The following is a 25,808-nucleotide window of genomic DNA, read 5'->3' on the forward strand; positions in this document are numbered from 1 at the left end:
TGACGGATCTCTATAGGCTATATTAGAACAAGCCGTAAAATATGAGGGCAATGCGCGCCGCCACAAGAGAAGATAATTTGAATTTGATAGCAAGTCAGAGAGTCAATTGGCTGAGATATACCCATTTTTGCTCCATTAGCTAATATCTTTCAAATTTACGTACCTAAACATCCGTTAAAATACTTTTTACTTCTTCTCATAAAGTACATTTCAGAGTCCGTAATTTTTCACTTTTACTTGAGTAATTGAGTACTTTTACCAAAGTTGTTTTTTTATACTAGTAATTGTACATTTGGCAGTACTTTTCCCATCTCTGTTACTAGACCTAAGGCAGTCGCGAGTAAAAAAGTGACAAACTGCACAAAGATCCTTAGAAGGAATTATTAGTTCACCACTAGGTGGCGCTAAAAAAAATACACACTGCAGATGTAACGAAAATATTTTTCCAATTCTAATTTTTGTCATTTTCTTAGTTTTTGTTAACTAAAATAATATTGGTCCAAACTATACTTAGCTGTAATGAAACGGTAAGCCGCAATTGGCCCAAAGACACAACAATAAAGATCAGTTTGGTGATCATTTATTTTGCACCCAGTAATCATTCACAAAAACTAAAGTAATACCATAGGTCACTGGGGTGAGGGGGTTGAATAGTGAATAGTAACAGTGAATTTCCAACCTTCTTGACTACATCGATCCAATGTAACTATTCTGCAGTCTGCAGCGCAATTCCCCACTCCCTGACTGGATGTGAGGCAATTCTCGGGCCAACATTAACCACCATGGACAAATGAGAGCTTTGTGTTCTCTGCAAGGAGTCAGGAGGTCAGTACGGTGGAAGGTGGGGTGAGGAGGTGAGGTTTAGGGGTTGACAGGGAGACATAGTTTTTGGGGGGTGGTGACAAGGTTTCAGTTGTTTTGCTAAATTGGGAAGGAACAACCCTGACATTATGACATACCAACTCACAAAAATACACTTACACATCACGCACTGTGCCACTGTGACCCTGCCACCTCCTTCACTGCAGCATTCATGAGAGTGAAAGTTGAACAGAGCTACAAATCTGATGAAAACATTTAGCGGTAGTGCTAATGGTTCAAAAACACCCGCACCCCACCGTCCTTGTTGGCCACGCGTGACCAGTCAAGTGTTGCTTTTGTTGTCAACCTGAGTGTCTTTCAGCCAGTAGTAATTGTCCAACATGCACATGCTTCCCCAAATGTATATAAAGTGACAATGCACGTGCAAACAAAGCTCCTGCTACAAAGTATCTTGCCAAAAACTCATTAAAGAGGTATACGTGTTGCAGAAGGCGAGGTTTAACTGAAATGTTTTTCTCACTGCTGTTGGCTTTATTAACATGACAAAAAAAAAGAACAGAGAAGAAATGCGGGGATATAAATGCAGCCATTAAGAATAATTGGATTAATGAAGTTTTTTGCTCATTAGGGTTCACAAATATGCTTTCATGTTGCAAAGCCATTTACTCCTCCAGTAATCCGCCTGTGAGAGAGTTTGCAGAGACCACAGTCCACGTTTTTTCAAAGGTCAAGATGTCACTTTGGGTTGTAGGGAGAAGTAAACAGGAGAGGAATAAGCCTCCTTTCTTAGGGGGCCCTGTACCATAAATCCTTAGAATAAGGGTGCCTCGACATGATCTCGAAAAAGCTGAAACATGAGGTCATGCTTAATAGAAATCCTTTTGTGTTTATTGGTTAATCAAAGTGCTAACACTGTATGTTGTGGGGGAAAAAACATCCATGGATTGGTCTTTTATAATTACAGATTCATGTCTACAATCAAGGTTATTTTAGTTAACTAAAACTAACAAAATAATTAAAACTAAAATTCCCAAAACTTTGTCGTTAACAAAATAAAAACGAAAATGCTTTTTAAAAAATATGAAAACTAACTGAAACTGGACTAAGTGCAATTTCTGAGAAATTGTGTGGGAATGCTCAAAGCTAAATGCTAATATCTGAATGCTAAGCTGAATGCTTATGAAGTAAATTGAAAGATCAATTATGTGAAAATTACTTATTGTTAATTGTAGTTGAAAGATAAAAAAAAATTACACCGGAAGGTGTGAATTTTTGAAGCAAGTTGAAATTTGAACGGTGTAAATCGAAAGTATTATCTGGGAGTTGTTATTGAAAACTAATTAAAACTAAAAAACTCAACTAAAAACAAAATGAAAACTAACTATGATGAAAATTCCAGAACTATAATAATAACCCTGTCTAGAATTGCAGTTATTATTATTCTTTTTGTATTATTATTAATATTTATCATTTTGTGAGAGAGCTACCGGGAGAGATGACGATCACACTACACTCAACTAAATACAAGCAGTGTGATGCAGAGGAATGCTGAACCCCAGGCAATGAATAGTCATAAATTCATTAGTGAGCGCGTACCAGGCTGGATTGGAAGAATGAAAGCTATTGCAGTGATAAACCAGTTGACCCCATCAACTTGGCAGCTGTCATGACCTCAACCTGTGGCAGTATTAGATCAGGGAGGGCAGAGGGACAATATTTGTTCAAGCTTATACCTACCTTGGGGTTGTAGAGGTTGTGTGTGAGCACACGATACTTGTGTTGTGTCATGTTTATAATGTGTGTGTGAATGCTTTTGGGACAATGGATGTATGATGATTTAAATCATTTGGCATTAAAAAAACATGTGGAAATGATAAACCCAGAAAGTTCATTTATGTAGTACATGTATTGCATTTGGAGAACCACACACCTGTAACAGGATTTTGGATGAGCAAGTATGTGCCTTATTTTCATGGACTGCATCTTTTTTTCTGGCAGTTCAGTTGTGGAGATCTGGCTGTGGGACATGACGGCTGCACACTAATTGCTTAGCATTGATTTGTCCCCCCAAAAAAGAGAGTACACATGCTTTCATTTCTAACTATGGAAGAGGATTAGGGCCAGTGAAGAGAGAGAAAAAAAAAGTTTGGCAGCATTCCCACAAGTGAGAATTCTGCCTTTTTCTGACTTTATTCTCAGAATTCCCACTTAAAAGTCAGAATTCCAACTTTAATCTAATTATTTTAACTTTAAAGTGAGAATAATAGTAGCACTAATAAAGTCATAATTCTGACTTTAATTTCAGAATTCTGACTTGATTCTCAGAGTTCTGACTTTAAAGTTTTTTAAGTCAAAATTCTGAGAACAGTGAGCAAGTGAGAACAAGTGAGAATGCTGAGAATAAAGTCAGAATTCTGACTTTCAAGTCTGACTTTAGTCCTACTATTCTCACTTTAAAGTCTGAAATTAAAGTCAGAATTCTGACTTTAAAGTGAGAATTCTTAGAATAAAGTCAGGATTCTCACTTTAAAATGAGAATTGTGACAATTCTCACTTTAAATCAGAATTCTGTGATTAAAGTGAGAATTCTGAGAATGAAGTCAGAATTCTCACATTAAAGTCAGAATTCTCACATTAACTCTTTGACTGCCAGACGTTTTCAGAAACGGGATGTCGCCAGTGCCAGCCGATTTAAGCATTTTGACTGATCTTTCAAGGTCCACAGAAAATGTTGTGTTTGGACTATGGAAACACACATACTACCAAATGAAAGATTGAACTCTCATCTTTCATCAGAAAAAAGTTTGTTTCTACCTTATTCCGTTTTTCAGTAATCAACAATAGAAAATGGTTAGTTTCACCGAAATGCTCTTTTTGAATCAAAAAGCGGAGAAAAAGAGCTTTTTGTGAAACGATGTTATTTCATGCACTCTAGTGAATTCTACACTTCTTTTTGTCCATGAATGATGCCACAAACACCTAAATAGTGCTTTACTTCTGTAATACACCACCACCAACAATGAAAAAGTGTTTTTAGATTGCAAAATACGTTTATTTCCATTCAACAGTGTAACAATTTGACAAAACAATTTTGCAAACTATTTACAAATGTGTGCAACTGTGGTACTATTTACAATTATGTGGATGTTTCAAATACAGTTTTTCTTTTTGTAACACTGCCCTGCGTGCAAGGAGACGGAGCAGGATTTGCCCAACAGATACGTTTCACTTCGATTGTCCGTTTCGCGTGCAGACGTTACACTTTCTTGACGGCCTTTTTTTCCGGGGAATAGCAAGTAGCAGACTGTACCCACTACTCCGATGAATATGCATTGGACTCGGGGCACTCTTCGTCGTCCGATTGAACGTCCGCCTGAGCGTCCGCCTGAGCGTGCTCGGTTGTGCTCCGCGTTTTCCGGTGTTAGCATCGCTAGCCCGTGAACCTTTATGACGTCGTTATAGCCGCCGCGTCAGCGCTTCCAACTTCGGCGTCAACCTCGGAGTCACCATCATCATCATCGATGATGATCATCGTCGTCATCAATGTGCTCTTTAGCGTTGGTCGATGCATTTCGTCTTTTAAAAAAATTCCCAAGTGTGAGCTGCTTGCAACCGGTCGCTATTGTTCGCTTCTTCAGCCATCTAGCTCCGCCTCACGTCTTCTACTGCCACGTCAATGCTTCCAACCTCGGAGTCACCATCATCATCATCGATGATGATCATCGTCGTCATCAATGTGCTGTTTAGCGTGGGTCGATGCTTTTCGTCTTTGAAAAAACTGCTCGAGTGTGAGCTGCTTGCAACCGGTCGCCATGTTCTCTTCCCTTCCCCAGCCATTGTCCCCTCTAGCTCCGCCTCACGTCTTCTACTGACGCCTACCCAATCTTGTCAAAAGAGAGTCATTGCTGCCATCTCGGGGCCAAAAATAGTCATTAGGCTAACTAGATCTGCTTGAAACTTTCACCACAGCTGGCCAAGGCTTTCCTCCACCCGTTTCAAAAAAAATAAAATAAAAAAATTGGATGATGTCTTTTAATGTCATTGGCGGCCCTCCGTAGGTTTTTACTAAACGTCATTTAACGTTTTTGGCAGTAAAAGAGTTAAAGTCAGAATTCTCACTTTATTCTCAGAATTCTCACTTTAATCACAGAATTCTGATTTAAAGTGAGAATTGTCAATTCTCATTTTAAAGTGAGAATCCTGACTTTATTCTAAGAATTCTCACTTTAAAGTCAGAATTCTGAGATTAAAGTCAGAATTCTGAGAATAAAGTGAGAATAGTAGCACTAAAGTCAGACTTGAAAGTCAGAATTCTGACTTTATTCTCAATTTAAAATGAGAATTCTGAGATTAAAGTGAGAATTCTGAGATTAAAGTGAGGATTCTGATTTTAAAGTCAGATTAAAGTCAGAATTCTCACTTTAACCCATGGGCAGTATTTTATTTAGAAATGGCTTGGTCAGAACCAACAAAAAGCCCAAAAATGGTCACAATAACACCTAGGGGTTAAAGTCAGAATTCTGCCAACCTTCTTCCACATCTAACCGATATCATTAGGTTTGTTTTCTTCCTTTTGATTTTGTGTCACTTATTCTGGTGAGTCATGTATCTATCCAGGTACAGGTATTTAGTTACACTGATCCCTCCCTTATGTGCTATTTGCCCTACAGCAAAACAAATCTCGTTGCTCTCATCAGCAGATCCTGATATATTTTAAGCGTTTATCGTATGATTGGGACACACGCTATGTTTAGATGGAACCAAAACATTACACACAATCTAGCTGTTGTTAGGTGTTGGCGCAGACGGATCCTAAGTCATTTTTGCAATATTAAACCTATGCTGTGAAACAGAAACATTGCATGCAAATCCATGACTGCACTTGGCACACTGAAATACTGTACATACTATTGAGATGTCACGACTGTGTGCACACTGCAGACAAATTGGAATCAGGCAGGTATGTGAATCTGCGCGCTGACTGGTATTATACTTGACACTGAAACCCTTAATCATAGTTGTATTACTGCTCGAGCTAATGGGAGGTAATCAGTCCTGACAGATGGCAGCAAGTCATGTGTTGCAACCAGTATAGACTCAGGCTGAAGTGTGAAGCATGTTTTTCTTGTAGTTCCCAACTATTCAGCCACACCTTTCAAGTCGTGGAGATAGGATAAACCCATAACACATATTCCCTCAGAAAGGTATTTTGGGCTCCTTAACCACCACACCAGACAAAAAACAAGACACGGAAATACAGTTTTACAGTTACAAAATATTTTAAGAAAACATTTTATTTTACATATACTGTACAGACATTTATTCATTTATTTGGCTAGATAATTCTTAAACAGCAACTAAAATAGTGTTTTATTAAATAGAAAACTGAAACAAAAAATAGAATTAAAGATGAAAAGTGTTGCGTATTTTGCAAAATGATCAAAACAGTATTGTACACTCAATGACCATGCCCTCTTGGTACAATAGCTAATATTGTGGCCTCTTTGGTTCCTTTTTTTTTTTTTTATGTAAAATACCTCTGACACAAAATTCAGTTTCTTTACTTGCTATAAAAATAACTTTTCAATGGCAGTTTTTGTTTCACTAATCCTGCAACTTTTCAGTGCAAACATCACAACAATCATTCGCCTTAGAAAGGATGCGAAAGATTACATTTCAAGTATTGATTAAGAGTCAACACAGTCAATTCTGTAGAGTAAATTGGACTCTATTTAGAGTGGGACCAAATACATTAAGTTTTAGAGTAATATTTACACTTGGAAGAGAGTAAAATAAAGAATTGAAAAAAACAAAAAGTTATTCAATGGTTAGGGAACAAACTCATGACCTTCAGTTCGGAAGACTGCCACACTACCACCTGGGCTATGCCCCTGTTAGTGTTAGCTTATATCTAAAAGGAAACCAAACACCAAGCAGGAGCTGCGTGGCTCAGGTGGCAGAGTGGCAGTCTCCCAAGCTGAAGGTCATGATTTCGTTCCTCAACCCTTGAGTGACTTTTATTTTTTTTCAATTCTTTGTTACGCTCATCCAAGTGTAAACAATACTCTAAAATTGAATCTATTTGGTCCCACTCTAATTCGAGTCAAATTTACTCTTCAGAATTTACTGTAAAGGACTGAAGAGGGGGAAAAAGTGAGAAAGCAAACACAAAGATACAGAGAAGTTTTCAGAGAAAGAGCATTCAGTCTAACAGGGCATGTTTGTAGTATGGGTATAGATTACTGTACATTGCATAGCTCATGTGGCACTTATTTATTGATATGACAGGACACTCAGTACCCCTCGGAAGGCAATTCTTTATACAAGTGCTAATCAGGGTGTGCATTTCAGTTTCTCCATGTGCTGCAATGCACTGTGGCGACCCAGCAAAACGAGCTTCCCGCTTGGAAAAAGCATTCACGGGCAGAAGGAACGAGTTCTGTCCCGGTGCACGAGTCAAGTGCACTTCTGAGATCTGTCTCGTCCGGGTCATCTCATGGTTACAGGGCCTGCAGCGCTCTTGATAGGCAGGAAGCTGAAGTTCAAGGCCTGCAATTAACAATGAAAATAATGACAGCAGATCTCTGGAGGACTTTCTTTTGCCGCTGCAGTGCAGAGGGAATAATCCTGTGAGGCATTAAGCGCTGCTGGTCTAATTCCACCAGAGGACAGTCAGACTGTGTCTGTCGGCGTTCGAGTGAAGTGCTTGTGTTCTGAATTGTGTAAGCTGATGAATTGTCAGTGCTTTAAAAAAATAAAAAGTCTGCCATGTGCTTAAAGTACTTAGGTATGGAGGACCAAAACTGCCCCCCCCCCAAAAAAAAAAGAATGAATAAAAATGCAAATAAAAACAGATCTAAAAAAATATAATTCAAAAATTAAATACAAAAACGAGATTCAAAAAATAAATATATATATAAAATTAAATGTCAAAATAAATACAAAAATAAACATATAAATATTATTAAACATCAATCAATAAATAAAAAAACTCACATTTCTGCTCTCACATTTATTTATTTCATGCTGCAGACGCTCTGTCAGGTCAAAATGTTATTTAAATGAGGGGACAGTCCTAAGCGTGTCTTGGGTTGGGCTGGTTGAATAACATTTCGACCTGACAGAGCGTCTGCAGCATGAAATAAATAAATGTGAGAGCAGAGGATTTTTATTTATTGATTGATATTTAATTCTATTCATATCATTATTTTGTATTTATTTTTATTTTTTAAATCTATTTTTATTTTATTTTCGTATTTATTTATTTATTGAGGGATGTGTACAATTTATATTTATTTTTTGTATTTAATTTTTGGATTATATTTTTCTATATCTGTTTTTATTCATTTATTTAGTCATTTCTTTATTTTTAGTTTTGGCACTTTTGGTCCTCCGCACTAAGGGGCCTGAAGAGCAGGTCGGGGAGTCTGCAGACAAAGCCAATGATGTCATTGGCTGATCTTGTCACTTTCCTTAAACGCTTCTTGTCTTCTTTCATTTTATTCAAAATGGCAAAGTAGACCAAAAGTACCATTTGGTGATCTTCATTCCCTTCTCCTCCCAATGCTGTCTAGTTCAAACTCAGACAGCAAGGATATCACTCAGTCTGATAAATACATGCACTCATATGAACGTGTGCAAGCAAACTTCTGCACATTTTAATACTAAATTATACTACAGTGTGTTTGGCCGGCACATACAGTAGCAATACTGTATATGTATCCTGTACAAAATGTTCTGTTTGTACAAAAGGCCTTGCTGAGAGTTCAAAGAGAATTAAGGACCAAAGCGGACTCAAGCGCAGCCACACTCCTCCACGATCATGTTGGGCACATCTCTCTTGACGATGGTGTACTCATCGTCAAAGTAGAGCATAGACATAGTACTCAGTTTGGTGGGGATACAGCAGGAGTTGACCGAGCCCGGGCTAATTCCTCTCATGCGGTACTGGTTTACCACTGCTGTGTGGAAGGATGAAGCCGATCCTGGCACGCCAGCCATGTATGCCGGGCAGCTGCCCTCGCAGTAGTTGCCATAATAGCCCGCAGGTGCGATGATCCAGTCGTTCCAGCCAATCAGACGGAAGTCAATGTAAAACTGCTGCCGGCAGCATAGGCCCCCGCTCGTGCCGTCACACTCCAGCCCCCGCTTACGAATGCGGTGCTTTCCGTCCACTTGTCTTGCGCGCAGCACCAGGAACGGACGGTGGGACGGGTCACCCGGGTCCACCAGCACTGGAGCCACTCCAGCTGTCTCACATCCCTCACAGTGGACCTCCAGGTCCTGCCGACGGCTGCCCTTGCCAAATACTGCCCGCACTGCCTCTAAGAGGGGGAAAGTATGCCAACCGCTGCGTTTCAGCTCAACACGCTTCTCCACCAGGGCCCAGCGCCCTGTGACCCCACCACCTCCTCCTCCTGGCAGTCCTTCCACACTGCTCACGGCTCCAACTTCCTGGTAGTGGATCTTGACTGTCACCTTCCTTCTGAGGCCTTTCTCAGGACCAGCCGGCAGTACCCGAAAGAAGAGCCACAAGTTGGCTTGTGACACGTACAGGTTCTGGTTGCCTTCATTGGAGATGAGGAAGTGAAGACTGGACTTTGAGGAGGTGTACTCATCTGCGGGGACACAGTAAAAAGAAAATCATCATCACTTTTTTGTCAAGTCATCATTTTTACTTGACTTTATTTTAGAGAGAGAGAAAGAGAGAGAGAGAGCAAAACAAAACATACAGTATACGTATAAACAGGATATAAATACTTTTATGTATCATTATTTTTTTTACTACTGTTTTACTGGATTTTGACTGATTTTGCAAGGTCCACAGAATATTCAGTTTTATTGCTATAAAAACTTTAACCTACTAAACGAAAGAATAGTCTCTTCTTTCATCAGAAAAAAATTATATTTACTTATATATATATATATATATATATATATATACTGTATATATAAGCATCTGTTTCCGTTTTGCAGCAATTAGCATTAGAATATAGCTAAGTTTCATCATTATTCACAAATCTGTTCAAAACACTGGCAAAAAGAGCTTGTTGCAACATTGCCCTGGCTGATCTCTTATACTCTGCTGTCACCTGCTGGCTGTTTTTTCTAATAACTGCCATTGTTTTAAGTGATCTCTTCACAAAAAAAAAAGCATTTAAACAAACGTATAAATATGTTTTTGGGACTGCAGGACAAATTATTTCAAAATTTATTCATACGTTTTTGGATTTTAGTATGGGATGGCAAACTCAAACTATAGGGTCCAAAATGCATTTTTATCATTTGCAGATTTTCACTCTCCGGGCGGTGTTTTGGACCTCATGAAAGTTGACATATTGCTGTATGTAACATATTGTTCTGAATTGGAGATTTGAAACCTATCCGAAGCACAACTTCTTGATTCTGATTTTGTTGTTTTTGTCAAAGAGCTTTCTTTTGTGTTTGGTTTGTTAGTCAAGGTTACAACCTATATGTTGTTATCTCATACTGATTTATATTATCAAATTGTATTATCTTTTGCACTGTGTAGTAGGGATGATGATGATAATGATATCCAAACATCCCGATATGATATTAACACGATATGAAAGTCACGATACGATAATTATCACAATATTGTGAGGTTGGCGAAATTAAAAAAAGGTCACAATATTGTAAAAAAAAAAGAGCTCATACTACTAAAAAAATAAAATAAAAAAAACACCCACACAGCCACAATATTGTGCTTTTGTACATAACAGCAATGCATATAAACAACCTACAATATCTAATAACACTTAATATTGAGGCACTTACTGAGGCACACATTGAGTTCCTCCACATATTGACTCACTTTACAAGCACATTACATATGGAGGACCAAAAGTGCCAAAATTAAATAAATTAATACACCAAAAGGAAGGTGGTGTTCCGTCCCTCCATGCGGTGGGGGGTGGGGTGGGCACGGATGCCTTCTTCGCTCCGCTGCCCGGCCCCTCTTCGGCGCCGGCGCCTGGGTGGGGGGATCCCCGGGATGCTGGGGGGCCTGTCGGTTGGTGGGGGTGGGGCCGGCGGATGTGGGGGGGTGCTGGGGGCTGGAAGGGTGTCTGGGGGTTTGGGGGCCTGGGGGCGGCTGGGGCTGGGTTGGGGTGGATGGCGGGGGTGGGTGGGGGGTCGTGGGCTGTGGACCGGTGGGGTGCCTGGCGGGCCTGCAGTGCCCCGTCCTGCTGCGTTGGGTTGGAGGCGCGGGCCACGTTGGGGTGGGGGGCGCTCCTGCTCCTGGGTTTGCTCTCCGGCCGGTGGCCCGGGGGTCGTCCTTTGGTGCTGCGCTTGCTCTGTCCTGGCGGGGGTCGACGGCTCCCCTCTTTGTTGGAGACTTTCATGCATGCCAGATCCACCACACCAGCATCTATCGAAACTCAGACACAATCTGTTTCTTCCTCAGGTCATTGAATCGGTGGAGGCTGGTTTCTGTGGATCTCACTCTGCTTCGTCTGTCCTTCCTTTTCTCAGTTTCTCCTTTGGTCTCTTGAGGTCTCCCTGATTTGTTGAAGTTTAGATGTCTCTGGGGTTGGTGAAGGACTCTGGTTAGTGGCCTGGTGGGTGGTGTCTGGTCGGTGCTGGATTTCACTTTCCTCTCTTTTCTTTGGTCCTTCCTCGGGTCTCCTGACGACCTCACGACTCTGGCCGGAAGTGTTTGGTTTAGGTGAACGGTATGGGATTTTTTTTTAATAGGTTTTAGGTGAACTAATGAATACACACACACTCGCACGTACGCACACACGCACGCACACACGCACATACACATACTCACCCATATACAAAAAATATATATATATAAATATATATATATATATATAAAAATTTAAAAAAGGAGAGCAATGATGACATGTCAAATCGAATGAACAATACTGAGCTCTCCAGAAAGAAAAAAAGAAAAGGAAGGTGGAATTACAGGGCCACTCGCTTTTGTGTCAGAATTGCTTCCTGAGGGGACAACAAGTTTTATTGAGCCAAGGCTGTCGCGGCTCCATACACGCATTCTATTTTTTTCTCGTTCATGAGGAGCCGTTAGTGTGACGTGACCGCCTACAAGAACTGCGAGATCTCGCGAGAGTTGAAGCGGGACATTACAAGAACTACGCCTCCGAAGCAAATCACTCTTCAATGGAAACACCTACAAGTCTAAACTGTACTTTAGCGAAATAGTAGAAATATCGCTTTTATTTTTATGTTGGTTTTGCACAATAACAAGTTTTGATCACTTTATTTCAGCAAAAAAATCCATCACTTTAGCCGCCATGTTTCTAACCTCTTCAGGCCGAAGCAGTCGATTAGACAAGATTTGAGTGAATCAGCCCCGCCCACTACCTTTGACAGACTTTTGACAGATAAAATAAATTAATGAAACGGTGCAACATAGGAACATGAACAAAATAAATAAAGAAATAATTATATATATATATATATATATATATATATATATATATATATATATATATATATATATATATATATGTATGTAGGTAATTTAATTAATGACACATTTATTTAATTATTGTTTTATTTAATTCCGTATTTAATTAATAAATGACACATTTAATTATTTAATGACACATTTTTTTATTTATTTAATGATGTAATCATTTATTTAATTTTGGCACTTTTGCTCCTCCTTAATTACATTCACCTTCATCTGACCATTAGCGTGGATTTTAAACATAGAAGGGGCAAAACATACCATGTGAAAATTTAACTGCACTAAAAAAACTAGCCACCAGAGGGTGCTAGAACTGCACAAATGGAAATCAACCTGACTTTTTTTAACGGATGTGCTGCTTTTAGTGTGACATGACTACAATGATATTGTGGCAGTTTGAATATTGCGATATCACAATTTTGCCATTATCGTTACATCCCTACTGTGTAGACATTTGGATTAATGTTAATTTGAAAAAAGGCACTCAAACTTCCTTTATTAAAATGGGTATTTCAAATATTATAGTATATTAACACCCACAGGAGCGTCTTTTATTATGTACAACACAAAAAAAATACAATTAAATAATATTTTGGGTAAAGACTCTAAATCTTAATTCAAAGATATGAAATGATTACATGAAATGAGTAAAGTTTACATCACATTTTATTACATTGCACAACTAAATTGCTCGTAAAATTAAGTAAAATATACTCATCATTTTTATACTACTAATTAATAATTATTAATCAAAATGTAAAGATCTATGTAAAATGGTAAAAAGGCTTATGCTCAAAGTGTTTTTCAACCTTACCCAAAACTCTTCTTCTCATTTACCAACTGATGGCACAGTATCAGGAGAGACTAGGGGTCCAGTATTTTGCTTTTAAGAACACTGCATCATGGTCACAAGTGAAAATAATCAAATCCACTCTACCACCTGAGCCATGTGGTGCTGATGGGTTAGTACGTTGTGTGATCATCCATGCACATATTGCAGTAAATCTAACCAGGAATGGGAAGCAAACTTGGTAGCAACCAATGAGAACGAGACGTCAGTTCCCACAGGTCATTTATTAATGCAGACATACAGGCTTAATAACAGCTAGCCCACTTGAAGAAATGGTCACAAATAAGACCAGTTCAGTCACAGTCTTGAGCCCTGATCACAATTTTTGAATCAAGCCTAAGGACCAGGAACCTCACTTATTAATGTTGGCTACACACAAAACTGAAAGATGTGTAAGGACCATCTTGCACAAACTGTGTGTGAGTGTGTGTGTGTGTGTGTGTGTGTGTGTGTGTGTGTGTGTGTGTGTGTGTGTGTGCGTGCGTGCGTGCATGCGTGCGTGCGTGCGTGCGTGCGTGCGTGCGTGCGTGTGTGTGTGTGTCTTTAATTCACCTGGAACCTGAAACAAAAGTCCCAGATACATCTGAATTCAAACAGGATTAGGGAGACATCAAGAGACCAAAGAGAGGACTAAAGGAAGGATATATGAAGCAGAGTGAGATCCACAAATGGCAACCTCCACTGATTCAGCAACCAGTGGGAGAAGCCAATTCTTTTTGAGTTTCAGTAGATGCTGGTGTGGTGGATCGGGCATGCATGAGTCTAATTGCTGTATATGAAGTATATCAATTTGGTGACATGCTCCAAGATGTTGTAGATGCAAGAGTTTAAGCTATAGGAGGGGGGCATTCAGGGACAGCGAAGATTTCCTGGCCCATGCTGATGACTGGCTATCAAGCCAATTTAGATTCCCTGGAGCAGTGATCTATGTGCTGAACTGAGTCCAGCAACAGAGAGGTCCAACCGACGCTCTGGCGGTATCCCCGTGTCAAGCCCGGGGGTGCTCCTGCCCCGAACAAGTGACAGCAACACTCAGTCGATTCTTCTTCTTTTTTTTGGGGCCTCTACTTTTAAGACAGAACACTTTTATTTCCCCGAAGCCATAGCAGTTACCACAGCAGTGACCTTCTGCCACCTGCTGCATTTTCTATAGTTTGTTGTGCTGCTGCCAAAGCCACAAAACAGGACCATACCATTCCTTGGTTCCACCTCGCCGATAAGCACCTCCTTTTCGTCCTCTGGGAAATTTTATTTCTTCCTTTTCATTTTGCGGGCCACCATGATTTACCCTTCCTCATACTGTAGTCCAAGTGCATACTTTTCTAGGTGGACTGTGACTTATCAAGGTAAGATTTCCTACAGGTGTGTATACATAGTTTGATAGGACTAATTAATTGTACTGTAGTCGGGGGAAAAATCCAATTTGATCATGATGGTAAATTAAATGTACACTTACATAGCACTTTTTTGCACCATATGTTGTATGTACATGTATGTCCAAAGCATTTTACAAAGCCTCATTCACTTTTTTAAAAAACATTTGGAGCCACGTCAACCTACAGAAAAGTTTTCATTTTTAGTTTAACCCTTTCATGGATAGTGGGTACTACAGTAGACAACTAATAAAACGTTGTTTTCGCCTATACAGTATATATAGCGTTGCCGCTCAAACATTTCTGTGACACAAGTAGCTGCCTACAGATGACAAAATGCTGTTTCATTTTCACTCAAATACAAAAATTAAGATTCAGCATTAATTTTTAACAGCCAATTCACATCTCAATTGGAGTCACCACTGATTCGTGCACAGCCCTAGTGTGTATGTTCACTTTTCGTCAGAATCCTGCTCAGATGGGTAATGTAGGGAGACCAGGGCTAGTTGTATCACAGTTGTCACATAGCAATTTTCTTCTCCACCAGAGGGCTCAACGAAAAAGAAGAATACTAGTTTTATAAGTATAAATGGTCAGGGGTCGTGTACTGTCTGAGAAGAGAATCGCACATTGTGAGCGGATATGAGTGCCAGTTATCTATTTTGCACAACCCAAAGTAAAATTTTCAACTTCATATATTTTGAAACAGGCGCAGTACATAAACAAATTCTAGCATCTTGTCATGCCTCAGTCATTGCTCTGTTTTAAAATAACTTTAAACTAGAGCCAGTACTAGCCAACATGGTAGTTTGGGGCAACTTGTCTCAGTCATTTTTGGGTTTGTTGTCACATATGCAAAGAATGGGCTAATGAAAAATGCACCTCTGGAAACTTGGTTTACATATGCCAGAACTTTTCTTCAGGTGATGAGTCTAAAAAGTGAGGTTTTGTTTCATTGTTTAAAAATAGATGTTCTTGTTGTTGGAACTACAATTTGCCCACATGTCAAGGTTTAAGTTTCATGATGAACCATCCATCCAATAACCGAAATGCTTTATTTTTTGAAATTCAGATTAATCTCAAATTTCCGGTTTGAGGGAAGCCAAACGGGCATTTGATGCTGAGAGCTATGACCTACATTTCAACAGTTCCTAAGGACTTTAATCTATTTCATAACATTGTATGTTAAAGTTTGCTCAATGACTACTGTATAGTAAATTTTCAATATCAATGATAAACAATTTCTCTAGCTGTAAAAAATTAAATAACAGGAGAAAATGAATAATTTTGTCATTTTATTAGTTGCAAAATCCAATATGACATCTTACCACATATAGTGTGACAACTTGCCCATTAGTGGTGCAACATGTCACATGTTCCCTCCCTCTATTTATTGGCTTATAATTCTGCACTGACACGTAGTATGAAAATGACATGTTTACAAAAAATATACCTAAGACTTTGGTCTTTGATCTGGTATACATTTTGTTTATATATAATGTATTGATTCCAAGAAATAGATAAAAGTATAAAAAGTGATACAACTAGTCCCGGTCTCCCCTAAGTGACAGGGTCAAAGAGCAAGAGATGGAAAGGATCCAAACTGAGGAAGGCAACATAAAAGAACGAGGATGTAAGTGAAAAGGTGTTAGGATGGTGGACACAGCCAAGACCCCTGGGGGGTTCATTGAGTTCACTGTTAGCACCCCACTGTACCCCACCCATTCCCTCCTCCTTCCAGTGCACCTTAGGAGTGACAGCACAAAGCCCACTGTAAGGCATTGGGAGACAGCCGCGCAGCAGCCCAGCATTAAAACACGTGGCTTTCTAGCAAAATGCATGATGGGGGGGGGGGGGGGGGATAAAACCTATTTACATGACACAAGCCACTTTCCAAAAGGGTACAAAGAAGAGATTCCAGGAGTCTAAAGGTGACGGTGGGCTTAGCGGAGAGGAAAAAAAATACTGCCAATGAGAGCTCAATTATGTCTTCCAATTTACCCAAAGGCATCTTGAAAGGTTTCTATTTCAGGAAACTTGGCACAAGATCTCAAGCAGAGCAGTGCCCTAAAAGTGGCTAAATTACTTTGTTTGCAAACTGATTAGTGTTTGTCAGTGTTAACATGTGGCCACCAAAGATGGCCCTCTGTGAACGGCGCTTCACGCCTTGGCCTCCTGTAAACCGCAGCTTTACATTCACACACGGACTTGTTCAGACCAGCTCAAGCTCAAGCACTGTACATGCACACATTTCTATCCATCCATGCATACAAACACAGACATGCTAAGCAATAAATCAAATAGCAGGCCTCCCAATACTGCTGGCTATCAAGAGCACAGTGAGCATAAAACACTCTGTTTAACTACAGCTTTCATTTGAGACGGCTATAAAAAAAAAAACTAAAAAGCCCCTCTGAGCTACCATGTAACTAACCTCCCCTCAGCATCATGCATGGTACTTGGCACGACAATGCCAAGTTTTAGAACGCCTTCAAACTGGGGGAGCTTTTAAAGAAACAAGAATACACTGACTGACAGTATGATTAACAGTCAGAGATACAGTTGATGTTTCGAAGAAATGGTCAGGAATAGATAGTGCTCCATTTCAGGTTGACAATTTATTTTTGGCAGCTGTGATCTGTCCTGAACAAAATGTGCTTCATTATTTTCTGTCTAGATTGTGGAATCACATACACAACTTCTCTACTGGATAATGAAACTCAGAAATGAGCACGCAGTTTAACACAGGACTATGAATGACACTATGCTAAAAAACAAAAAAACAAAAAAACAAAACACTTAGCCCTATAGCGTCAAACGTATCATATTAAATACAAGACATTTTGAGCCCTCTATTTCATGAGTATATTTTTTCCCCATTAAAACCCTGACGTATATGATCTGACACATGCATTGCACGGATGATCAATTAGAGGGCAGTATCACCCAGCTGATGGCTTTTCCAGCGATCTTGCAAGACAGCCCCAATTCAGAAATGAGAGACACATTTACTTATTAATACTGGGATATGTTCTTTCAGATTTTTAGAAATACTAATATGTTTTATGTCTGTTTTTATTGTATTTTTGACAGTTATAAATATACCAATTTAAAGCATTGTGAAATATGGCACAAAATCAAAAGTAATATGTGGAATATTTGTTTGTTCAAAAGAACCAATAAATACTCCAATAATAAATACTCCAATAATCCAAATTTTCTCTCATATATATCATGGTTCAGGCTTTTTAGGGTTGAAAGGACCGCAACTCTCAGGCTATTCTGTGTCCTTCAGCTAATACCAAAACAAATACATTTAAAAACACAATTAAAATCAACACCAAAGGATCATGTAGTAAATTAATTGCTATTATTATAGTTAGATTTTGGAAACGTAAAATGTAGTTTCAGTTTTGTTTAGTTTTAAGTTTTTGTTTGTTTATTTGTTTGTTTGTTTGTTTTTTAATAGCGTAAGCGGTTCAGATAATGGATGAATCCTTTATGGCTTATTCTAGTTTATTTGGTCCAACCAGTTTGGTGATAATTTATTTTGGACCTAGTAATTGTTCACAAAAAAAACTAAAGTAATGCGATAGGTCAGTGCAAAAAAAAAAAAGTGACAGTGAATATCTAACCTCCTTGACTGGGAAATGTTCTTTCTGATTTTTGGAAACACTAATATGTTTAATGTTTGTTTATTATTATATTTTTGACAGTTATAAATGTACAAATTTAAAGAATCGTGACCGGATGTATCAAATATGGCACATATTAAAAGTCATATGTAGAAGTTGATTTAAAAAAATATATATTTATTCAAAAGGACCAATAAAATTTACAAAGAATCAGAATTTTCTCTCTTATATTTCATGGTTCAGGCTTTCTAGGGTTTAAAAAAATGCAGATTTTAACTCCGAGATCATCATAAAAGTAAACAAATGTAATTTTTACTGACATGAAAAACCTTTTTTTTATGCAAAGGCCTTACTTTGGTCCAGATAATCTCTCTCTCTGCGGACTGACTACCCATATATTCTATTGTATAGGTTTTTCAATGTAAAAGCACACGGCAAACCTACAAAGCAAATTACCTTTTTGTCACTAATGGTCCCTTTGAGGATTTTTCTTTTCATCCATTATTTCAAAAGCGTTTTGAACTGGCCCTGACACGTCTGGCCTGACCCAGCAGAGTGAGGTTGCTGGTGAATCTCAGCAGTTAGGACACCTGGGTGGGCTTGTGTGGATAATGGGCCACTTCAGCTTGTCCTTACCTGCGCCACAAGCCTCGGTGGTGCAGGTGAGGCAAGCGGCCATGGAAGCAGGCAGAGAAGCAACAACTCATTACTCAAAGCCGCGAGACAAGACGGCACGAGGGTGTGGCCACTGGCGCGGTAGTTCTAAACATGAGCCGGGGCGTGTGTGCATATTGCTGCCATTGTTCAGGCATGATTCCTCAGCATTCAGTGTAGGGTGAGGCAGTGAGAGAGATGGTGAGGATGGTGGGCCAGGCTTGAAATGCAAAACTTTTGGCCTGACATAGAATCTCCTAGTGTAGCGGTTCTCAACCTTTTTTCAGTGCCATACCCACTGTGAAATATTTTTTCAACCAAGTACCCCCTAACCAGCTCAATGCATTTCTAATTGAAGAAAACATATATTAAATAATGCCATCATTAATTGTGCCATCTGATTTGTTAAACTTTGGAAGTCTATTTGTATTCATGTGGTCTTTTGAACTATTTGGAAATAAAATTTTAAAAAAGAGATAAATGAATAAACAATTGTATTACGTATAATATTTGTGCACATACAGATTAATATCAACATAAAGTGTTATCTTTTGGAATAATAGTAAAGCTCTGTTCTCAAAAAGAAATAATAAACTAAATTTTAAATAAGATTGACAAGTTGGGTCAATCTATTCTGGGATGTGGAGGATGCTGTTTTGTTTTTATGTTTTTTAGGATACTGAAATTGAATAGCCTACTGAATATAAAATGTATTTTATGAACTTATATCATTCTGAAATATATACATATAATTTTGAAAAATATTTTAAAATCTTACGTACCCCCTGGAGTGCTTTCATGTACCCCCATTTGAGAACCACTGTCCTAGTGCACTGGTTTTAGTCTGCTAGTAAACTGGAGATGCATTTTATTGAAGTTCATGAATTATGTATATGATCATAAGGTATACAGTGAAAGGCCAAGGCTGAAACATATACTTGTGGAAGATAGTGAAAAATATCTAGAGCAGGACCAAAAGCAACATGAGTGACACCACCCACATGAAAGAGTGTTGTTCTGAAGTCTACCTGTACACCTGAAACCTCGGTGTTGTGGTATACACCTCCCATAATGAAGCATCCTCTCACCATGTTCACTTATATGGACAACGATTAACAGAAGCCAGATAGCTTCTAAATAAACCTGTCTATTAATTACCCTATCTACAACCACAAACTTGGCCTTGTCTGCCACAGAAAATTGACATTATTGACAATATTGACATTTTACCTCAGAGGTGTCCAAACTACGGCTTGGGGGGCCATTTTTCGGCGGCACGTGGCAAATGTAGAAATTGCCAATGACACAGACCACAAACCAAGTTTTTTTTTTAAAGGTTAATAGTGGGTAGAGTGAGAAGGAAGAAGAATAAAAAAATAGGTACCACTTATACTAATACATTGTTTTGTATACTGTAGGGCTTTTCTAGATATGCAAACATACAAATGAACTAATAACATAATTTCTCATCAAATTAATAACGATAATTAAAAAATTGCTTCTTCCACTTTCTTCTCTTTGATTCCGTTTTTTTTTTTAACATTAAAGCAACACTAAGGAACTTTCCGTTTACGTTGATTATGGCGGCGCCATATTTACAAAAGTGGTAATGTTATGCCTAAAAGGGGAAGTAACCATATGTATGCCATAAAGAAATCAGCACATTTATTTTTTTTTGTGTGTGGCAGTGTTCCTCCATCCACTTCAAAGTTGCTTAGTGCCAGTAAAAATGATACAGACACCGTCAGGCCATGGCAACGGTACCATTCAACTAGTTTTAAGTCGATATTTCTTCAGAAGAGTTATGAAAATATTTTATTAAGGTTGAAAAGTTACTTAGTGCTACTTTAAGGGTCATTCCAGAATTGGAGGGCGTTTTACGTCCCACCTATCAAATTTTAAATAATCCACACAAAAAATATATAAAAACATTTAGTTTCCTGAGATCAAATCTAAAAAAAAAAACTAAGAGAAAAGAAGTTTTGAAAATATACCATAATATCTGGAGTACCTATTAATATGCCATTTTCCTCTTGCCCCATCCCCTACAATGACCGGATTGCATCTAAAATAAAACAGTTAAAATATAATTTAAATTTCTTTCTTTTTTCTTTCTTTTTTGGTATTACAGTATTAATTTCATTATTTTCTCTTGTAACTGTGGGGAAATTTTTTTTTACCAACCCAATATTTCAAATAATAATTAGTTTTTATGGAACATGTCCCACAACCCCGTTAACCATAACCTTTTTAGCATGATAGAAGAAAAAGAAATCAGAGAATTATTGACTTGACGTCATGAATTTTCCAAAATAATTTATTATAATATAATAAATAAAATGTTATAATTTTTAATAAATATAAAAATATTTTTAATATTCTTATAACATAGTTAGCCTTGATTAAATGTCTTACTCGACCTCATGCAACCCTGTTATGCAAATGATTAGAGTAAGCCTTTAGTTATTTACATAATGAAGTTTGTCCTTTTGGTGAATAGTGACAGCTAACTAAACACCTAGCTTCTACTACAGAAAGCTAACATTAGTCCGGATTTGCAACCCTGTTACCTGCAACTCTAGAGTGACTGGGCTGCATTACATTAACTCATTCACTCCCAGCTATTTTTACTGAAGCAACCCGCTTCGCTCCCGGCTGTTTTACTGGATTTTGACTGATTTTGGAATTCCCACAAAATATTGTGTTCTATTGCTATATAAACATGGAACCTACCAAAAGAAAGATTTGAGTCTCTTCTTTCAACAGGAAAAAAAAGTATATTTCTATCTGTTTCTGTTTTGCAGCAATTAGCATTAGAATATAGCTAAGTTTCATCATTATTCACAAACTGGTTGAAAACACTGGCCAAAAGAGCTTGTTACAACCTGGCTTATACTCTCCTGTCACCTGCTGGCCGTTTCTGTAATAACTACCATTGCTTTAAGCAACCTCTTCAGGTCAGAGGCTACATTAAAGCAGTAGTAGTATTAGTAGTAGTATTAAAAAAAAAAAAAGAAACATTAAAACCGTATAAACATGTTTTTGGGACCATGGCAATATTTAAAATAGAAAATGTTTAATCCGTTTTTGGGAGCAAATGAGTTAACAGTGTCGCAATAAAAATTGTACCATTGATCTTTAAGATGAGCTCATCAAGCCTTTGATCGTTTATTACCTATTATTGATGAATGTGTAGCAGAAAATCTGAAAAGTGAAGGTTTATTTTTCAAGAATTTTGAATCCCAAATGTTTTCCAATTCTGGAACAACTATAATAATCCTCAAGCAGGGCTGGACTGGCCGTTTGACATTTTGGACAGATGCCTGGTGGGCCGTGTTACTCAAGTAACTGTTTTTAAAATGGTTAGCTTACTACAGTTTACTCTTGTTGGTTCTGAATATGGAGATGGGATAGTGGATCTAGTCTAGGGCTGAAGCCGCCCCAAAACCTTTAAAATGCTCAACTATTTGCTTTATCACCTATAACAGAAAGCCGTAATGTAGGAGTTTTTCAAAAACAACTGCAAAAATATGATTGAATTCAACTGTAAACTCACAGAAGTTCAAACCGGGCCTAGCATCCTTACATTTTTCTGTAGCAGCCCTCAAATGAAAAAGTTTGCACACCCCTGCCTTACCTTGACCAGACCTCATTTGAACCAGAGGAGAAGTAGAAGAGAAAGTAACCACCAGTACCCAATGAAACAACACAAAATCATAAGCATCACTTTTGTGGATCGCCATACTTCATTTCTCAACCTGCCACGTCTCAAACTTGAAAGAACAACAACAGTTGAGTCTCCCTCATGCAAGTTAGCCTGGCTTTCTCGAGACCTTGCCTCTGAGCCCTGCCCCAGCTGGCAGTATGTGATCTGTGGGTCTTGAGCCAGCTGGCCAGGAGGCAAACGGGGACTGGGGAGCAAGGACCCAAGCCAGCTTGGTCGTACAATACCGCACAAAGGCTCAAAGGTGTGAGGAAGAATAGAGCTAAACAGAAAAAAAAACTGAAGAAGAAGCAAAGGAGCCCGGTGGACATTTAGAATGACAAAAACATGCTTTACAACACTGCATTATGGGCACACACACAATATCGCCCCCGCCCTCACCCTCCAGCATCACCAGAGCTACACACCTCCACCCACACTCACCCCAGCCGTTTACAGCGACTCAAATGTCACATGCATTATTCTGCGCAATTTGTTTTATTTTCGAATTTTTCTTCCCTTATCGTTGACACATAGAGTTCAGCGGGAACACATGCTCTAATAATAATTGCCTGGCTTTTATTCCCTTGTCTTGAGGGTGCTCAGATCATTCCCATTCCATGACAGCAGCCCATTCAGGCAAATTGTAACGGCTGGGTCAATAAGAGGAGGCAGGCACAGTGAGCGTGCCTGCCTTTATGCCATTGTAGATTTAGTATACCTAAATATAAGTTTCGGACTTGTTAAAATAACATTTTGCATTCATTATAGACAATGTGACAATAATAAGATTTTGGCAAGTGCAGTGCAGAAAATTGTGGAGCACCTGTGTGCATCGTGCCTGTATGTGGAAAGCTAGAGGTATAAAAGTACGTCTCTTTGGATGATTTTAAAAACAACATATAGACAATTATTTAAGTACTGTATAACAATATCATGGATTTAAATCTGATAGATAGATAGATAGATAGATAGATAGATAGATAGATAGATAGATAGATAGATAGATAGATAGACAGATAGATAGATAGATAGATAGATAGATAGATAGATAGATAATTATATCGTAATATTAATTTGTGTATATTCTCAATACGTTTTTCATTGAAAAACAAAATGCTATTTACTTAATCACTCCATGCTGATTGTGTATTTACAAATGGATTTCATGTGCTGTCAATTACTGCCAGAAGGTGGATAAAGTTCATCCAGGTCTCGTGGTGAGTAATTAATGAGAAGCCTACCAGTTTCTGCGAAGCTGATAATCTCCGAGGTCTCCGTTTGAACATCGTTGTTGAAGGACGTCTGTCCGTCGAAAGTGGGGATCTCCACTCGACCGTCTTCTCGCACTTTGCCGGCGTGCAGCCTCCTCAGCGCTGTCACCATCGCAGCCTTTGGGATGGGATGCGTGATGTTGGGTCGCTCCCTCATCTGCAACCTGTTCAGTATGTGTCTCTTGACCGCCTCCAAGAAGTCTACGTTAATGCGTTCCGACTGATCCGGTGCCTTGAAGCCGCACGACGCGCACGACTCCACGGGCGAGCTCGGAGTCTCTGGCACAGAGCTGCAGCGCGCTGAGAAAGCGCACGCAATTACCAACACTACAGTGGCTGAAGTCATTTTCAAAAGTGGAAACAATAAAGTCCAGTCCACGGAAAAGAAAAACAATTCGACAAAACAGTCGCAAAACAGTAATTAAAAAATGAAATAATAGTAATAATTACTATAACAACAACAAAAACTTCCGAGAGATCACAAAAAGTTCCAAACCTCTGCTGCCCAACTTGCGAGGTTATGAACTCCCCTCATCAAGCATTCAGCGTGTTGTCTTGAGTTAATTTGCTCGATGACAAAACAAACGTTAGACAGAAAGCAGAATGAAAGAAAAAGCTCTCTACATAGCCAGTTGTGTATAGTCGGCTTTCTCATTCATCATCAATTCATCTTCTTGAGTAGCAGTCCTAAAAGAGAATATGTTCCGGCTCGTGCGCTCGTACCGCGTCCCAGTGCGTTGCTGTAGATAACCAGTTCGGTTTTGTCCTGCGAGATGCTCCTTGACTGAGCCCTTTTCCCCCTGTGCAGTCACGACAACAACGTCTCCGCAATTCCAAACTTTTTTTTGTATTTTTTTTTTTTTTTGGACGAGTCTGAACCACGTGGGGATTTCCACCAACTAGACGCAAGGGATTAGCAGAGCAACGACTTCTCCGCTGTGCAGGCTTTTATTATGGTCGTACATAGGTTGCCTATTCATCAACCACCCCCCCCGCCCCCCACCCCCACACCACCAAAGGGATGCCTTAATAAACCCACTCCGTGGCAAGCAGTATTAAGGTTCAAAATGCACCTCGTCATGTGATTATTAATTTGTAGCGCTTTTAAAATGAAACCATACATCTCCATGAAAGCACTTCCTAATCGTACTAAATAAGTTTCATATTGCATAACATGTATCAAAGGTGTTCCTAGATGGTGCTTTACATTTTCCACAGTGTACGCGTGTAAATGCAAAATAAATGTATAACACACGAGACGCGCAGTCTGTTGCCTATACATTACTAAACATACACTACCATCTACTGCTCATACGCTGACATTACATCATTCAGTATAGCATTTCTGACAACTCAGACACGTTTTCTTTCTTTTTTTTCTTAAGGTTATGCAGCGCTCCTTTGGTTCTGTATTTATAGTTCATAATATACTGTGTTGCCTACTGTCTATATGTAGGGCCGGAGTGGTAGGGGAGAGTGGAGTAAGGAGTGACAATTTTTTACTTAAATTGTCTTATATGCAAGGGGATTACAGGAAACCCTCTAACTAAAGTATGTTCATATAGTTTAGGATGTTGTGCGTCCCTGGGAGCAATCACTTGGATCTTCAATAAACTATTTGAGAAATAAAGCTTTAGAAAAAAAAAAGTGATTTTGTGGCCCAACTTGCCCCAAGTGCAGGGCAAGTTGTGCCGTCAGAATTCAGTGGGGTAAAATGTGTAATTGACAACTGAAGTAAAAAAAGATCGTTTCAATCTAAAAAAAAATGAAAATACTATCGAAAGGGAAGACGAATTAAATACAAAACTTTGATTTGCATGTTTCAGAGGTCAACTCCATCTTTGCAGGTGTGTCAGTCACAATTCTTGTTTTTTTATTTTTATTTTTTTTACATATCTGTACTTTATTTTTGTGGATTTTGCCAAGGGAAAAAAACAAAAATAACTTCTGAAGACACATAACCCAAGTGAGCAGAACAACCAGATGTGTTACTCACACTGGTGTATGGAAGGTGCGAATGTTTGGTGGTGGTCGGA

General features: G+C 38.8%; 1 protein-coding gene across 1 annotated transcript; it reads right to left on the reverse strand.

The window, feature by feature from the left end:
• Positions 1-7,893: 7,893 nt before the first annotated feature.
• On the reverse strand, positions 7,894-24,568 carry inhbb (inhibin subunit beta B). Its single transcript, XM_077580088.1, has 2 exons — positions 23,743-24,568; positions 7,894-9,440 (listed from the first exon to the last, which is right to left on the reverse strand). The coding sequence occupies exons 1-2, from the start codon at positions 24,116-24,118 to the stop codon at positions 8,617-8,619; spliced, it is 1,200 nt and encodes a 399-aa protein (XP_077436214.1). The 5' UTR covers positions 24,119-24,568; the 3' UTR covers positions 7,894-8,616.
• Between the last annotated feature and the right edge of the window lie 1,240 nt (positions 24,569-25,808).

The sequence above is a fragment of the Vanacampus margaritifer genome, chromosome 11 (genome assembly GCF_051991255.1).
Source record: "Vanacampus margaritifer isolate UIUO_Vmar chromosome 11, RoL_Vmar_1.0, whole genome shotgun sequence".
NCBI classification, from domain to species: domain Eukaryota; kingdom Metazoa; phylum Chordata; class Actinopteri; order Syngnathiformes; family Syngnathidae; genus Vanacampus; species Vanacampus margaritifer.